Below are 18,373 nucleotides of genomic sequence, written 5' to 3'. Positions count from 1 at the left end.
TGAAGAATTCACCAAATTTGAAGGTAAATTGTTTAAATGACAGATTTAAAATACACTATAGTACATTGATTCATTTAAACTAACCCTTAATGATCCCTTGGATCACAAAGGTGGTGATGCAGATGTAGCACGTGTGAGGATTTTAAAGCTGCTACTGAAACCCTGAGGCCCTCAGTGTTCTAAACCATAAGAGATAAAGATCATAGCATTTTTACACAAAAGTAAAATACCCGTGATCATGCATTTTGATGATTTATCTCCCCACCCTATACCTTTGCACAGAACTATTAAAAGTCTCCTAGCTTAGCATTTGTTTGCTTATTGTAATGTGGCACAATCATGTTTATCTTACAGTCCCATCACGTCACAGGGATCCTGGAGCGTGTTTACCTCCACACACACACACCAGGACGTGGTATTCCGTGTGTCACACGCCAACAAGCATGCTCACCACCCCACGCCCAAAAAAAACAGGATCTTTTGATAAATGTGTAACCATGCACACACACCTTTCTCAAACATACATTCCTCTGCAGACAGATTAAAGCAGCTCTCACTGTGGTTTATAGAGGAGTGACACTTGAGCAGTGCAGTAAGCTGCAAACTCTGGTACTTTGGCCACACAGTTCAGGGCACCAAGGTAAGTGTGAGGCTTTACAGCGGACGTTTGCATTGATTCTTGATGGCAGATATAATTTCACGAGGGTGTTGGGATTGATTCCTTTGCTAGAAATGAATTACAGTTGTTGTTTTTTTAATTTTAAGAATGTGTTAAACGGGGGAAATGATGCTATTTAGTCTGAATGTGTATCTTTGTCAAAATATATTTACATTTATGCAAGATTCCGATGCTTTCAGTTAATGCATGCTTCAGTTTTACTTGTATACTATCTACCATCAGATGCTGACTTAATTCTTTCTCTTTCACACAGTGTGAACTCTATATAGCCTGGATCAATAAGTAGCAACACACTGATGTGATATGTTAAAGAAACAGAACAAATGAATGCCTTTCTGATGTTTCTGTGATATTTCTTGTCTTCTTTCTATCAAAGGATTTCTTGCCTTCTGCACTATTTACCGTCCCCTGCATCAGTACAGTCTAGCTTTCGAGGCTTGTTTTAAGTTGCCTGCGTCTCATACTTGGACACAGGCAGCTAAAGCAAGTCTGGGACGCCAGTGACACACCTACTAAGCCCAGGGCTGAGGAGCTGCTGCCATGTGAAGAATGGAAAATACATCTTTTCATCCAGAAGGAAGGGACATGGGGGAACATTTGCTAATTACTTCTCCATTGATCATTGAGGAGATTTCCTCCTCTTTGTCTGTGAGGAAACACCTCGAAATCATACAACTCATTTGTAAACTAAGGGGACAATCAAGGGCCTTCGTCGACTGATGCAATCTGTTTTTACAAAGTCTGATTATGTGACAAGGCGATGTGCAAACTTGCAAGCCATAAAAAAAACCTAAATAACCTGTCATACGATATACACTGCATAGCCTGCAATATATACACATTACCTGTGTTTGCATATGGGCTTCACTAAGCTCAGTCAGGTGACACATTATAGAGCAAATCCTGAAATATGAATGATTATCACACAGTTTAAGTCAACACACAGGACCAGATATGCAAAGAGGGATTTGAATTAATAGTTAAATGTATTGTAATTTAATTTCAATGTATCATTTCTAGTTTATACAAATTAAAAACATGTTTTTGAGTTCTTCTGGTTAAAATATTTTGTACTTGACAGAATCTCTAAGTCTCTTCTGAAACTTGAAACAATGATTTCTTTCCAGGGAGGGCTATGAGGATTCATGTAATGAATGATAATGATATAACAAATGATAATGAATTGTGTGTTATTACGGCTGTTGCACTGATCAGCCTGCGTCTCTTCATGTCATGACACATAAAAATTGCATTTTGACAAGACAAACCAGATGCCAAACCACACAATACCCAGGCAGAGATGCCCTTGTGTTCATGTCAATGTCTGAGTGTTAACATAATTCTCTTTTTAAATGTTTTGAGTCTGTCGCCTTTTTTGCCTTGATTCAATAACTCTCATTGAAGGGATAGACAAGAAAGCATGGAGAGAGAACGAGTCATGCAACAAATGTCCCAGAATGAAACCGAGGATGCTGCATTTACGTGGAACGCATCTTAAAACACTGATCCTTTCATTCATGGACAAACCATCATGCCAGGGTTTGTTGTCATGCTAATTAATTACATGAATTTCCTCTTTGCTGCTTTTGAACACCCAGTAGTGCTTCAGAGCAGAGAAATAGACTGCAGATTATAACAATATAGTCCTGGATTGATCACATTGAACAAAGATTATGATTTATAAGTGAAATAAATCAATTTCTTAACAATTACTCAAATGCCATGAAACATTATTTGCACCTAAATCTTTGTGAATGAATTCAAAAGACCACAGTTTTAATGATAAGACAAATAATTATAAAGGATGTGTATATACTCAGGCAGGGTAATAGAGCCCACACCCTTCACGCAGTCCACTGCCTCTGAAAAACACCAAAATTAGAAAAATAATGATAAGGCCAGTGAGCATCAGAAGCCATGGTTTTAAAGTTACAACCCTCCGATTGAGGCTATATAACCTTAAACCCACACACAGAAGGTCAGGGGGGATGACATGTCCTTGCTTTCTCGCGTGCACTGAAGCGTCCCGTTCAAGGTAAATACTCTTTTCCCAACATGAAATAGGTCTTTGTTGTTTGCCGAGAGGTAAAGAGGCGGAAAAGTGAGGAGGATCTGAACTGGTTTCCATGTCAAACACTTCAATTCACCATAGAAACTCAGATCTTAACGCGGAAACTTTATTAAACTGTGATGGTGGATTGATAAGGGCCCAATTTCTATCGGCCTCTTTTTATTGTGGGCAGCAGGCGGACTGACAGAGGTAAATTGCTCTTTTAATTAAAGCAATGCACCAGGGGAAATTGCTGTCTGAATATTGTCTCAGAGATGGGGGCCAGTGACAGTTGCCTGGAAACTTCAATCTGTCCACCCGCATTTATTCCAGATCACAGTTATGAGATAAAGTTTAATAAAAATCTTTTCCTCCGCCACCAACGAAATGAAATCCAACCCATTCTGAACAACCGAACACAATGAGACAGGACTGCGGAGGAAACCTCATGTTCAACATGTATCTCTCAGGTTCGTCATTTTGTCCAGTAAAGGATTATAGAAATAGGCGGTTATGATTCTTTAAATTCTGCCGGGTGTCGGCGTCCCGAGGCGACGACGCTCCGTCTGCAGGGCAGAGCATTGTTCAGCCGTTTCAATCTGAAAGCCCGTCTGCTCTTTTGTCGGAAATCGGAAATCCTTTTTCCTGGACGCGTTTCCTGGCTGCTCGGAGAGGAGACCGCGGGGACGACGTGATTCCTGCATTAGACTGCGACTGGTTGAGGATACAATTAGGATTTTAATCAATTTTAACCATTTGTAGAGATTTTGCCGTTTTTAACATTTCAATTCAGTTTGAATCATCAGGTCTGGTCAAATGTACAGCGTCTTTTAACAATTTTATACAAGCTGTTATATAATTAAATACGTTCTTACTGAAAACAGGTGAATAATATAACCGTCTCTGAAGCTTATTTGATTTAAATCATCTTTTTCATCTGTTTTTCATCTGTTTCATTGATCCAACTTGGTCTCTTCTCTTCTTGAAGGATACTAAATTAATTTCTCCAAAATAGAAACAGTGAAGTTGTTCTCTTGATCTAGCAGAGCAAGATTAGAATATAAGAGTAGTTTGAATGGCTTCCTGAAGAACATTCTAGACTATTAAAATCAAAGATATGAATTAGATAACAGGCCTGGATGGATATACAGTTGATGATGCTGACAATGTCTCTGTTTTGATTTCAGATCCAACAGAAAATCTGTTGAAGGAAAGCAAAGGAACATCCTGGGGTCCACTGAACACAGGAGTACAGAAAGGTAAGAGAATGAACTGCTGGACACGTAATAACTAGTGTTATTATCACCATGTAGGGCGCAGTTATTTCATATTAGTTGTCTTTTTATGGTATTAAAGAAGACTTCCAATAGGCTACTTTAAAACAATATCTGAAATGATTTATCATTAAATAATAATTCTAGAAAACAAAATTGCAAATCTATTATTAACAGTGGAAGAAAAGCCTCTGATGTTAACTATTAATATAGCTAACTTGGGAATAATAATGAAATCAAATTCTAAGGAATCATTTTAGGAATCACGTAGGCTTACCACATTAATAGTAACAATGCCCCACATATTATAGCATGATTAATGGGTTTAGAGGCTCTTTTCATTTAACTTGTGTTTCTGTTGGGGGGTCTAGTTCATTTGTGATCAATGTATAAACACAATCTTTCTGCTCTCAGTCTGCAGCTGCATTGTGTTTGTTGGTCACAGATAATGATTTGTTTTCAATACGGACGCCATTCTTCTCACCCCATAACGAGCTTTGCACCCCAAACTTATTTTGTATCTCAAATGTGTCTCATCCATCCTTAGGCTCAGAACTGATATGTACAAAATAAATATTAAATCAGGAACATTAATACGAGATAGAATACGAATAAAAAAAACGCCAGAATACGTCTGCCGTTCGTCCACAGCTTACTGTCACTCTTTTAATTATGCTGTTATAGAGTGAAAATAGACTTAAACGGCTGTTAACACCAAATGGCAAAATAAAGTGTTTTCTGACGTTTTTAAATAATAAATAATCAAATTATTATGAGACATATTTGACTACTTCTATAATTTAAATTACATGTAGACTAACACCTGGAAGCACCTAATCCTTTTTATTATGAATGAATACATTGAAGAGTATTATGTTGTTTAAAAATACACTTGGATGATATGCATTTAAATGAAGGCTATCCAAGGAAAAAAAGTTCTGCTCAAGATGCATTGACATTTTATAAATGATGGGAAACTGGTACTCTTAAAAAAACTATACTGTTTGAATTCAAAGTGCATTAACGTGTCTCTAAATGAATATCATTCATATTAAACTGAAATTTGCCTTAGAAAAACACCGCTTTGTCTATCAAAATGTGCTGCCGATAGCCTATTATTATTATTTTTATTTTTATTTTTATTTTTATTTTTATTATTATTATTATTATATTATTTGTATTATTATTATTTGTATTATTATTATTATTATTATTATTATTATTATTTGTATTATTATTATTTGATAAAAGTGATAAAAGAACAAATATAAAATGTTCTCCAAAACAGACTGTTCCATTTAGACATGTGGGTTTCACGTGTTTCCACCCAATGTGTCTGGTTATGTTTACTGATTTATTAATGAAAAATCATTTTCTAATCGTTTACATCAAAGTAATGGTCATCGTCTCCCTACAGGCAGCGGGCAGATCCAGCTGTGGCAGTTCCTGCTGGAGCTCCTCTCTGACAGCGCCAACATGTCGTGCATCGCCTGGGAGGGCACCAACGGCGAGTTCAAGCTCATCGACCCGGACGAGGTGGCTCGGCGCTGGGGGGAGCGCAAAAGCAAACCCAACATGAACTACGATAAGCTGAGCCGGGCGCTGCGCTACTATTACGACAAAAACATCATGACCAAGGTCCACGGCAAGCGGTATGCCTACAAGTTTGATTTCCACGGCTTGGCGCAGGTGTGCCAGCCGTCCACCACAGAGCAGGCCATCTACAAGTTTCAGGGTAACTTCTCCCCGATTCCCTTCACCGGGATTTCCAAACTGAACCTCGTGGCTCCCGGGATGGGGCCGCCGGGTTTCTCCTACTGGCCCGGCTCCCCTCCGACGGCCCTCTATCACACCCACAACCTCCAGCCGCCAGGGCCCTTTGGCACCGTGTCTCCGTCCCACATCAGCTGTGTCAACAACATCAACAGCCTGACTAGCATCAATAACCATTACAACTGACTCTTAATTCATCTTTTAGACACACCGGAGAAATAGCCTACTAACACCGTAACACAGCGACCAACGAAGAGGGGCGACAGAGGCGAATATTGGATTGATTTGGTTAGAAATGTAAAAAGTGTAGACATAGACACGTAACGATAGTTTCAACAGCATACATTTAAACATGTCATTGCGGAGCTGGAGCTGCTGCTGAGACGACAGCTGCATGTAAGCAAGACGTCTAAAGACTTAATCTAAACAGGATTTAGCCCTTTAACCTTTAAACCAAGACATTGTTTCACGAGCGAATTACTGATTCCATTAGGGCCGCCTATCAAATTACGCACAGCGTATTGAACCTTTACGTGCGGTATTTTAATACATATGGAATTTCCTAGAAAATACGAAATCCAGAAAAGTGACCGTGTAGGAGAGCGGTTTTTCAAAACGAACAACTTAGAAAATGATTCTAAAAATAAGACAATTAAATACAGACTCGTTTTTTTTTTAACACCTATCAGTTTTCATCCTTTTTGTTCCTTTGCTGCCTCTCACCCTCGTTCCTGGAGTGCTGTGGTGGTTTTTACATACAGGTGTGTGTGTTTGCTGCAACTTCAGAGCAAATCACCAGCTATTTCTGGACTACTGGCGCCATCTCGTGGTTGTAGAATGCCCTAATGCCAGTTGTGATTATTTTCTATAATTATTACCGCTTGAAAACACTCACCTTGAAGCATATTGTCATTGTAATCACAGTTTGCTCGGAAATCAAACTACGCATATGCCCTTTTAAGAAAATGAAACTTGCAATAAAAATAAAACCAGTACAGAGGCACAAGGTTGTCATTTGTGTTGAAGAAGACTCTTGAGACAAATAGTGAGAGAAACTGTGAATTGATTAACTACTCTGTACATACTGTATGCTGTTGTAGAGCCAGGCTCAGGCTCTTGCTGCTTTTTAGTGATTTTGGATTGAATTACATTCACTCACACAGCTTCTTACTGTAGCCAAAACAACTGACCCAATACAAAACTAATGAAGTAAATAAAACAGACAGTTTTAAATACGTCTCTTTGTTTTAATCATATTGTTCCATTGACACCAGTGTGTTCCACAGTAACATCCGTGCTCACACTACATGTGCTGTGTTCTTGCTTTCTCAAGTGTTTTCACAAAATGTGTATTTTTAAATGTGTTTGTCTTCATACTCATTTAAATGGTAATAAATAAACTGATGATGATTATGATGAAAAGTGGTTACAGGATTAGAATTGGTAGACAGTTGAAGGAAGCAGTTGATTTGTCATCTACTATTATTTACCTACAATAACAATCTTGCTCTAACAAAACAACATATATAGTTATCTGTAAATGTGTATCTGGCCTGCATTTAGTGACTCATCTTGTTTGCCCATTAAAAAAAAAGCCAATTATCCACCTAATATTTTACACTTTAACGGTCTACTGACACACAGGAACCAAGCAGATGTGGCTTCATTTTGATGAAAAGAAGACTTATTCATATTTTCTAATCAACATTTCTGAAGAAAACAATAGGCTGAAACTGGAAATAGTTAATTTGGCAGGAAAAATGCAAATCAGTATTATTATTCTGTATAAAAATTCAAAAAAATCCAAACAATTCCCATTCATTGCTCCTAGTCTATTCTGAATGTTCAGCATTATTAAGTACAAATCACTTTTATTCACTTCTAAATACTTATAGCAACACTTCATCAATAAGATGGACAACAGACAATAAAACAATAAATAACTTCTCATTTGCTGGGAATTTTGTTAGTAGTCAATACTTCTTATTATGTAGGATAAACTTGAGTTTTCATGGCGTAGTTTGCTGCTGTTGCTGCTGATGATATAGCATGTAGTGCTGACAAACGGGACAGTCGATGATGTTGGCCACACCGGGGCGCCATTACTCTTCCAATGTCAGATCACTGATTACACAGCGAGGTGATGACAGACTTGGTCTATCAAAGAAGCAACTGTAAATACCAGATTAACCACCAATCAGCCAAGTCTACAAAGATTAAAGTAGTCTGTTCAAACAATTGAATGGACATGCAAGTTGTATGGCCATAATATATAAAGACAAAAATAGTGCCTCTACCAATAATAGGTGTATATTTACAAAAGAGAGTCGTCACCGGAGAGCGGTCGCATACTCTGGCTGACTAAGGGGCAGGGGAGGAACAAATTTAAAGGGCACCTGCTTCCTGTGGTGAGGCACCAGCACAAAGACATGTTATAGAATGTAAGGCAGCCTAGAGGGACCTGCATCACGTTTCCTTCACTCAAAGGGCAGCCTAGAGGGACCTGCATCACATTTCCTCCACTGGTAGGGCCCGCTAGAGCGATTGCATCACATCTTCTCCTCTTCTCCACTGGGAGGGCACCCTAGAGGGACCTGCATCACATTCTCTCTACTGAAACAATTCACAGAAAGAGAGGGAGGGAGTGCCCTGGATCATGTTTTCTACATTTAAAGGGAACCCATTAGTGCCATAAATGAAGTTTTATCCACCAGAGGGGCAGCCTATTTGTGCACTGCATCACATTTTCTCCATTGGAATGAAACCCTTGAGGACCCTGCATCGCATTTCATCCACTGGAAGGTCACACATTGGGGAACTGCTTTACACTTTCATCACTGGATCAGTTTACTCCAATGGAAAGGCCCCTAGAGGGCCCTGCATGGAGTTTTCTCCAGTAGTAAAGCCTAGAGATCTTTACACTTTATGTTTCTTAATTAAAAATAGTATGCATTTTGTTCTTTCATGTAGTCTTCTCACGTGGAATGAACATTGGTTGGTCAGTTTTAATGGAGAAACAGAAACAGAAACTGTTTGTGTGTGTCCGTGTGCATATGTGTGTGTGTGTGTGTGTGTGTGTGTGTGTGTGTGTGTGTGTTTGTGAAAGAAAGAGGGAGTGGGTCAGTCATTCACAACAACAGCATTTGTGTATGTGTCCTGCATATCAATAGGAAAGACTCGGGGTCGCTATTGACAACTGAATCTCTCTCTCTCTCTTACTGTGTGTTTGTGTGAGAGAGTGAGTGAGAGAGAGAGAGAGAGAGAGAGAGAGAGAGAGAGAGAGAGAGAGAGAGAGAGAGAGAGAGAGAGAGAGAGAAGACAGGCACACACATAGACAGCAACGTGGGTAAAGTCGGAAGAAGAGACTACAAGTGGTCTGCAGGGACTTGGGCAATAGAAAGAGAGAAATGCAGGTGTGAATCCGGGACATGTTGTTCACCCCACAGGGATTGAGTCACTTCCACTATACATTGTAATTGTCCCGGTCTTCTCTGCCAACTCCCCTGTCACTAATCTGCTGTGTTTATTGTTGCTGCTGAGCACTCATCCTCTCTCTTCTTGCGTAACAAACTAGGTGGGTGTTTTTGCTGCAAGCCACAGGATTAACAGTGTGAATGTAGAGGACTGAGGAGCGGGAAGACAACATGAGGAGGATGAAAGGGAGAGAAGAGGAGAGCATCTTTGTAAAAATGTTACTTAGTAGCACTTAAGTTAAAAGGAAGCATATGTGCAGATATATTCAAAGAAGAAGATACATGGTATTTGTGACTCTGATCAGACATTAGGTCTGAGTCTTGTTCAGATATATTCATGACACAGTCTGTCTGTGGGCAGACAGTCTCAAAGCTGTCCTCAGGACTTAAGGTTGTCACTGACTCATAGAAACAACTTTAAGGACCACACTAATATTCTAATAGTCTACAAAACAAATAAGCTTTACATCACAGGCCACTTTCAAAAGCGTGCCATAATTGTGGATATATTATGAAATCATTTTATTCTACATTATTGGCACTTTTTAAGATCAATCTCACATTATTGTTGTGTGGTAATGTAGTTTCAAATGTGCATCTTTCTGGTTGAACATTAAACTCTGAAGAAAGGAAAACTAAGTGGACACCACAAACACGCAAAATGTGAATTTGATCATTTCTAACAATAACATGTTTGTTGTTCTGCAGCCTCGTAGCACTTTTGAATGATTAGCAGGCGGGAACTTGAATTCACTTGACTGAAAGTCAACCATGTCCTGAAACAAAATATGATTACAATAAAGGTGAACAAATATATATACAATATATACAAGAGATTGGGATCATTACTATTGCCTCTCAACGGCTCTCAACATGGCAACACAGCTCACAGCTCACAGCTAACAGTGCTAACAGTGCTAACGACAGGAGAAGTGGTGGCAGAGCTGATGCCACACTTCACTCTGAATCTTGACAGGTATACACGGGACACATATTTAGGGAACAAAGTCAGGTCTCTGTCATACAGCAGTGCATTATTAGGAGACAGGGTAAGGCAGTCGGTGGGCTTTGTGTGGCGATGTGAAGTGTTGCAGTCAGTGAGTCATTCTTCCAGCTGGAGAGAGCGGTAATGAAGGCTCTGCTAAATTAGAACTGCACACCTACGTGGTGCTGAAATAGACTTGTGAATAAGAGAGAGAGATAGAGAGAGAGAGAGAGAGAGAGAGAGAGATGAGGGTAAAGGTGAGAGACTCAAAGAGGAAGGGAACAGAGAGACAAGAGAGACAAGAGAGAACTCAGGGGAGAACGATTTAGACCAATGTCTTCTGCCCTTGTTGCAGAGACACCCACTCGTCTGAATATAGACCCAGATTCTGTGAGGGAAAAAATACAAGGTTAAAATCAAAACACAGTTTCTCTATGAAGACAGTTTTTAGTATTGGATCATCATTGATCCTAATCTTAATAAATAAAAGTCAGCAGGTGAAACTATGACAGTAGTGAGTGTTAAGATGACACTGAGCGTCATACAACTTAAGCTTTTCTTGAGCCGTTCAGTTTTACAAGACAGTGTGTCCATCTATTCCCATTAGCGAGTTAAACCCTTATAAAAACTCATTGGCTGCAGGTTATGAAAGCAATGTTTTGGTGAAAAATGATTTCAAAGTGTCTCAGATGCGGCAAATGTGAAAACTGGGGGACAGAAAACAGGCAAACGTTTGCTTTTGAAATATGAATTTGGGTAATGCTCTGGGATTGGAGCACCTCTATAGTTTAGATTTGAGCTGTTGCATAAAACTAAATGGATGAATAATCATGCAGATTCATGTGGTGCGAAGTGATTCACTAGCAAATTATGACGAGAAAAATAACAATGAACACTGTGTAGGTGTGTGATAAATGAAGGAATCAGAGCACTGTCCTATCATATTGAATAACAACTTAAATATAAAAAGTGTCATAAACACAACAGTATATAGTTATATAAGATATACAGTATGTGGCATGACAGTATGTGACTCATACCACCGGTCAGGAAACTGAACGATGAAGTGAATTGAGATTCTTTGGTTTGAGTTTTGCCAACTGAGCCTGACTTCACCAAGCTATGTAAAGTGAAAAGCGTTTGCCTCTCACTGGAGTAATCTAGTTAAAGAGATTAGCAGCAGGGTGGTTATGTAGCAAGAGGACAGCAGAATAGACATAATCCCTATAAGGTGCTACATCAGTCCGTCTAGATTTGGTCTTTTTCCCACTTGGGTGAAGCTCCATAAAGAAGACATAATCCATATGCAGAAATATCCAGCTCATTCTAAGGTAACGGAAACTCAATGATCTTAATTCTCAGGCGACTACACACTAATGAAAACATAGTTATTCAAATGATACTCCATTTATGTCAATTAAGCCCCCTAAAGGCTACACTGTACCTTTAAGCGCAGTATTTGAGTAAACACGTATCTACCCTCCACCACTGTCTTTCATGTGCTGTCCTGGCAACAGGAGATGAGCTTTGTTTTACATCGTGTTGCAACCTTTTAAATCAAGACCCTGTCAATCACAACCCAAAATATTGTAAATAAGACATTATACAAATGTAGGCCTGCAAACTCCTGCTCCAGGCAAGGTGCGCTGAGAGACATTGTCCTAAAACACAATAAGACAGGAGACAATTTCAGTGTGTGACTTCACTGTATTATGTACTAGAAAATAAAATTCAATACAACCGCAGCCTACACACACTGATGAATGATGAAACAAAATGTAGGTGTAAGTGTGACATTGGTAATGCAGGGGATGAACTGTGGTGTTGCTCTTCTCTTTCATTACTGGTGAGAAGATACAGAGGACAAATCCAGAAGAGTGGGACACAGAGCAGCACCGAGGCAGAAGACAGAGGGACTGGATGTGGAGGAGTCAGAGACACGGCTGCCGCCGACAGACGCTCACAAGCGCTGTGTGGATGTCTTATATTGATAACCACAGTGTGTATGTGGTGTGCAGTGGTTCAGCCCACTCACAGGCCCACACAGCTCATTTTGTCCAGCTCTCATTCACTTACCTACCCGTTACTATAGAGACACAGTGGAGAAGAATGCAGAAGGCAGGCTGGCAGACAGATATGCAGGAGACCTGGGCTGAATCTTAATAATAAAGAGAAGGCTCACAACATTGCCCTGGGAGGCTGTTACATAACGCTGCTGCAGGATTCTGGCACCGACCTGTAAATACTTGTGGAAAAGAAAAAAACAAAGCAAAACTATTGCAGAAGCACTTTCTTTGACCATCACGATGTGTTGCTTTCCACCGATTCCCTCAACTGTTTGTCCTCACAGACCAGGTGAATGTTATGCAACAATGGTGTTCAAAAAAACACATGGCAGTGATTCAAGTGTTATAAGTCAACATACTGGAACACGATATGAATAGCAATATAAAAATAAATTCCAAATAGATTAGTATAACAACACTTAAACTTGTCGTGACTATGGTTTTCACCTCTGCATTTGTCATTTTGAATAGTTTTGGTGTTACAATGTGGCTCTCTGTTATCACCAGACTGACATTAGATGGAAATAAATGAATGAAATAGAAACGTTCCGTTCCATTTCTGTCATGATTTTCTGTGTTATTTTCTGACTGCCTGTTTTTACTTTTGCTCTGTAAATAGATACTGTATGTCCCCATAAGACAGAGAGAGAGAGAGAGAGAGAGAGAGAGAGAGAGAGAGAGAGAGAGAGAGAGAGAGAGAGAGAGACAGAGAGAGAGAGAGAGAGAGAGAGAGAGAGAGAGAGAGATAGTCACAGACGGTTCTGAGACTGCAGCAGATTCTAACCAATCACATGAAGGAACCCTCCAACACACGTGGTTTATTCATAAAAAAAACAGGAGAAGACCCTGATCAATTCAGCTCCATTCTCTCATACAGCACATCATCCATGTATCCATGCTCTAAGCTAAGGAAGCTTCTGAAACTTAATACTATCTTACATTTTAATGTAACAGTAATAAATTGATAAATATTGATAATACATCAGTGTGATACCAGTTTTTATTAGATTGATGCATGCAGATTCCTCCTAACAAGTTTTTACAATCGACTCTCTCTCTGTTGGTTTCCTGTGTTCCCATTTCAGTATGTGGCCCCGTTTACAATACCCAGGACACACTGACAGGATACCAAAAATATCCGTCAGCTCACTTCCCTGTGCGGCACTCAGGTAAATCAACTGCAATGCATTCTGGGATGAAATGTAGCTGTGTAGCTTATACACCCATATACCTGTCCGGGTATAAAACATCCAAACAATTGTATCTTTGTGTCAGTATATCTAAAAAACAAAACATTTCCATATATAAATATCTCTATTTTTGAGTTTTTGTTTCATGGCAACCACTGAAATCTCATGAGCTTCAGTCCCATGGCAACCTACAGTATCATCCCAGTAAGTGTGTTCGTCATGGACTTATTGCTGTTGCATAACCATGTCTCAAGGGTTCCCTGCAAATCAACGGATTAGTGGGAGGAGTGAGTGGATAAGAGGATGTCCGAGTTAATTACTACTTCAGCAAACTGCAAGATTTGTGCAAACATGGGCCATAAGTGGTGCGCTCACATATTGCAGCAAGATATATACGTTAGTGTGCACACACACACACACACACACACACACACACACACACACACACACACACACACACACACACACACATAAACATTAGGATGACGTTTTAAATTAACAGAACAATGAGAGAGAGAGAGACCAGAGATCCTACAGAAGTTTGGATTTATTTCATCATTGTCACCATAAACAATTACTGTACTGACCTTGTATTAACATGTAGAGAGAGTGACTGCAACTGTGGTGCAACCACAGACAACAAGCACATCTAAATATCACTTTCCATAGCTGACACATAGGAAAAAAAAAAGACCGTACAAAAGATCTAATTCACAGATAATCTTCGTAGAGCAAAACCTGGTGACGTTAACTGCAAAATGAATGGAAAACACTTCAGTGCCTGACAGGAAACACTGGTACACGACCATTATGTTATACCATTGTGCAAAACATCAAATGTTTGTCCACAGCTGTGCAAAATAGCAGCATTATATTCCACTTTCCAAGCAATGGACTCACAACACAACATCAAAATGATCACTTAGAAGCATAATACTGAATAATTACTGTCAAGGTTGCCCTATAAGCTTGGTTTCAGAGTTGGAGTCAAATCACGTTTAGCTTACAGAAACTTGCAATAATGTGTGCAAATGATAGTCACTTCATAATGAGGCCTTCACATTCAATATTTACATTACGAGGACACATCCTCCCTGAATTGACTGCACTGAATGTGAATTGAACCCAGCAAACTGAGGCTCACAACACATTTACAGAGCAGGGCAGAAATACCGTTTGACCATTTGACGCTCTTTGTTTGTTTTTTTTGTTGTTAGGCTTGAACTACATCATATACAGCCACCTTCAAAAACAGGCAGGTACAAATTAAATACAGAGCACATCTAAAATGCGGGATATGTACATGTAAACCGCAAAGTTTCAGGCCAAGAGCATTTGATAGTTGGCACATGTGAGATTTTAAAACAATCTCTTGAAAAACTGTACATTCCATTCAGTCTCTAGTTACGCTGGCCTCTGCAATGTATCGGACAACAACACACAACAGGGGCCGTAGGTCGATAATCTTGCTGTACGGCCATCTATGAGCCCATTTTGTGCAGTTTATCACATCCCAGGAGGGAGATACATTTCTGCCCCCTACCCTCATGATCAACTTGAACCAACCGCGGTACATTTATATATTGTTTGTCGTCGAAAACAAGCTATTTCAATTCAGTACGAGGTGGTTTATATGAAGAAATTGGTGGTTTTGATCACAGAAGCTGAAAACTGTTACATTCTAAATAGGTATGCAGATACACATCGTGAGGCTTTTCAGCAGCAGACCTCTGTTACCCGTAGAGGAAGATCTGCTAATGTGTTTTGTCCCCTTAAAAGTAACACGATCATCTGCTGCAACAGCTTACCTATCAGCTGGTAGAGAATCTAAAAAAGCACAATACGCTGTTTATACCTGTACTTACAAGGCTTAGGCTTATCTGCTGAAAGTTTATTGGGCTCACTCTGGTCCTCTTAAAAGCCACGCTTGGCTCTGTTGCGGCGAGGTGACTCATAATAGCGAGGGAGCGGAGGATAAACGGCCGCACAGGTCAGCACCTCGGACAGCTCCGCCTCTCGACTTCTCTCTCTCTCTCGCACACACACACACGCACACACACACACACACACACACACACACACACACACACACACACACACACACACACACACACACGCATCTATTCTGGTCCTGCCTAGAAGCTCACCTCACTGCGACATCCACTCGCCCAGAAAGTAGGCTAATCATGAATGAAACAGGGAGTTGAGTGTCACGTAGGATGTGATCTGTACCACGAAGTCAATCCGTGCGTCACTCAAACGGGACAAGACAAAAGAGGACAATATTACCATTGGCATGCATGTATGAGGTCTCCTACACTGTAGCCTAAACACCACACTGAGGTTGTGTAACATCATTAGAGAGAGATATTCAGCCCAGACGTGAGAACCCTTTCAACGTTGGCCTTTTACATTCAAAACCACCGTTGTGTGGTTTTGCAAAAAACATTCACCTTTTTTAAAAAAACAAACCCATCGGTCTTGTTTGGTTTTGTCAGCGGTCCAGGTTCGCCTCGCTCGTATCTCGTTGGTTTTTGAGGTCCTGGAAGACCTCGGTGAAAAAGTGCGGGTCCGCATTCAGCTGCAGCATTTTGGCACTCAGCCTGTTGATGATCCGGAGCGACATCTCCCAGAAAACGTCCTTGTTCGACTCGATCATGAACGGCTTGAGCGGGTAGGAGATCTCGTTGCCCATGTAGGAGTAGGCGAGGTAGAGGCAGGTCTGAAAGGTGCCCTGCAGCTCCGCCGGGCTGGCGATGCTGTCCGCTATCGTGTCTTCGCACAGCAGGTACACGAACACCACGTTGGCCGGCGTGATGAAGCCTTGGTCCTGCCAGCCCTGGAGCAAAAGAGTCCGGTCGATGTTGCGGAACCAGATGATCACCTCTCCGCTGTTCAGGTCTTTCAGTTTAAAACACCTGCGGCACATGAAGTCCCCCAAACAGCGAAGCAGCTCCCCGGTGGAAGCCTGGATAACGATCCGCCTCGGTGACACCAGAGACAGGCTGCTGGGCTGCTTCTGGACCGTGGAAAGCCTCGCGTTTTGGACGACATTGTCGTTGTTTTGCGTGGGGACCGTGGGCACCGGGACCGGGATCGGCGCTTTGGGTTTCTTCTCCTCGGTTTGGTGCGTCTTCCTGATGTTTTCAATGTTGAGCTGAGCCACCTGTCCGGACTGGGGCTCGCGCGCGGGCAGCGGGTTCGGGGTCACTTTCTTGGCACTCTTCTTGGCCGAATTGGACACCAGCTTCTTCCAGGAGAGAGAGACGAACATCGAGTGCCGCTTGAGGCTCTTGTCGTTTTTGGCGAGCTCGGAGTCCATAATAGACGCCTTCTTCGTCGCCGGGGATATAGAGAGGACGGTACCCATGACTGCAGAGGAGAGAGCCGCGGTGGTGTTTGGATGCTGCAACTTCAACGCAGTCTTCTGCGGGGTGAGAGGCGGTGAAGAACAGTCACGACAGCGATTGAAACTCCATTTACACGTTTAGTTGCTCCGTGTGATGGCTGCTGGGCGGCGGGGGGGTCAGAGTGAAGTTGTATTCCAACAGATGCTCTGTCAGCGCCTCAGCAGGGACACGCTGCGACACAATCTTACGGCTGGTGCATAGGAAACAGATTAGTCGCCCTGCGTTAAGTCATGGGTTTGAACGAACCAGCAAGTGCAGCCCGGACTGACAGCCGAGCCAGCCAATAAGAAAGCCAATCAGTGATCCAATCACTGGAGATGTTGTTTTTGCTGTTTGGTAGCCTACAGGTATAAGATGTACTATTCTGGTTCCTGCGCGCTTCTTCTGCACTAGTCCATTTGGAGTGCTATTTATAACTAGTTTTTCCTTTAATCTTCTCAGCAGCCAGACTAGTAGGTCCAAACACTGACCAACCCAATGCATGATCTGGTGTATAGACCTATCCACCTACATTTGCATTCCATTATCATCCTTAAATTTGTATCCCTAACGTTTATTTATTTAATTAATTAATTCATGGTTAATATATCCATCTGTGAAGTGTATCCACACTGGTCAGACGGCTCTCTGTTAGGCAGTCACAGTTATGTTAAAAACAGAGTCATCCTGGTGACATTCATGGGCTCAGGCCCAGCGGCCAAAAGTGTCAGGCGGTCCTCCTGGCCATCGTCTACAAAATGTCACTCAAAGAGACACATACCTACCAGGACAAGACTTAAAATTACAGCAAAGGAAAACAAAATGAATACAAAGAGATGCAAAACAACGACAATGTGACACAAAATGACCACGAAGAGAAATAAAAAAAAACACAAAGAGACACAAAATAACGTCAAAGACACACAAAACATCCAAAACAATCAAAAAAGACACATAATGACCACAAAGACTCACAAAACAACGACAAAAAGAGGCTAAACCTTTTCCATGTCTGTGCCCAGGAGCCTATTGTCTAATGATCTGCCCAGGCTGACATTCACATTGTTCATGCATCCAAATCAAACTCAAAAGCAGAGAACTGCTGCAGAGAGACACTACTTGGAACTTTATACAGTATTCAGGTTTAATGCCAGCTTTCACCTTCTGGTAGCATGACTAACATGGCAGCCCTTGATCAAACTAATCTGCTCCACCATTCGGTTTGTGTAAATAGTGATGATGTGTCCCTGAAAAGCATTGATGCACAATCTATAATTATACATTTAAAGACATCCTTTAAGCTCACCATGACATCACCCAGTAAACAAATCTGGAAATTGTGTCAAAGAAGGGTAACTAAACTGGTTTTTACATATTTGAAACCACAAAAACACTCTTCCCCCAAACATTCACACAAGAATGTTCCCTGAAGAGCTGTTGGAAAAGAAATCAGTACAAAGTGTTTTTGCCAGCTCTGACCGCACTAAACTTAAA

General features: G+C 41.0%; 2 protein-coding genes across 3 annotated transcripts; one reads left to right on the top strand and one right to left on the bottom strand.

Annotated features, from left to right (window-relative positions):
• Window positions 1–573: 573 nt before the first annotated feature.
• fev (FEV transcription factor, ETS family member) lies at window positions 574–7,144 on the top strand. Of its 2 annotated transcripts, none has more exons than XM_068701618.1 (4): window positions 574–640; window positions 1,056–2,218; window positions 3,917–3,988; window positions 5,421–7,144. In XM_068701618.1, the coding sequence occupies exons 2-4, from the start codon at window positions 2,137–2,139 to the stop codon at window positions 5,960–5,962; spliced, it is 696 nt and encodes a 231-aa protein (XP_068557719.1). In that variant the 5' UTR covers window positions 574–640; window positions 1,056–2,136; the 3' UTR covers window positions 5,963–7,144. The 2 variants fall into 2 exon arrangements, with proteins under 2 accessions (XP_068557719.1, XP_068557728.1); XM_068701627.1 differs by having other exon boundaries at window positions 1,056–3,199.
• Window positions 7,145–14,019: 6,875 nt separating this feature from the next.
• LOC137865990 (cyclin-dependent kinase 5 activator 1-like) lies at window positions 14,020–17,123 on the bottom strand. Its single transcript, XM_068701605.1, has one exon. The coding sequence runs from the start codon at window positions 16,858–16,860 to the stop codon at window positions 15,985–15,987; it is 876 nt and encodes a 291-aa protein (XP_068557706.1). The 5' UTR covers window positions 16,861–17,123; the 3' UTR covers window positions 14,020–15,984.
• Between the last annotated feature and the right edge of the window lie 1,250 nt (window positions 17,124–18,373).

Source organism: Cebidichthys violaceus, unplaced genomic scaffold (genome assembly GCF_023349555.1).
Source record: "Cebidichthys violaceus isolate CVI_PGR_0920_01 unplaced genomic scaffold, fCebVio1.0.p SCAF_11, whole genome shotgun sequence".
NCBI classification, from domain to species: Eukaryota; Metazoa; Chordata; class Actinopteri; order Perciformes; family Stichaeidae; genus Cebidichthys; species Cebidichthys violaceus.
The sequence above is the reverse complement of the archived record's forward strand: the minus strand, read 5'-3'. Positions and strand labels throughout refer to the sequence as shown.

Coding starts and splice junctions, on each gene's coding strand:
- fev (XM_068701618.1), top strand. CDS start 2,137: ATGAAACCGAGGATGCTGCATTTACGTGGAACGCATCTTAAAACACTG. Junction 2,219..3,916: donor GGACAAACCATCATGCCAGG/GTTTGTTGTCAT, acceptor TTTTGATTTCAG/ATCCAACAGAAAATCTGTTG. Junction 3,989..5,420: donor GAACACAGGAGTACAGAAAG/GTAAGAGAATGA, acceptor GTCTCCCTACAG/GCAGCGGGCAGATCCAGCTG.
- LOC137865990 (XM_068701605.1), bottom strand. CDS start 16,860: ATGGGTACCGTCCTCTCTATATCCCCGGCGACGAAGAAGGCGTCTATT.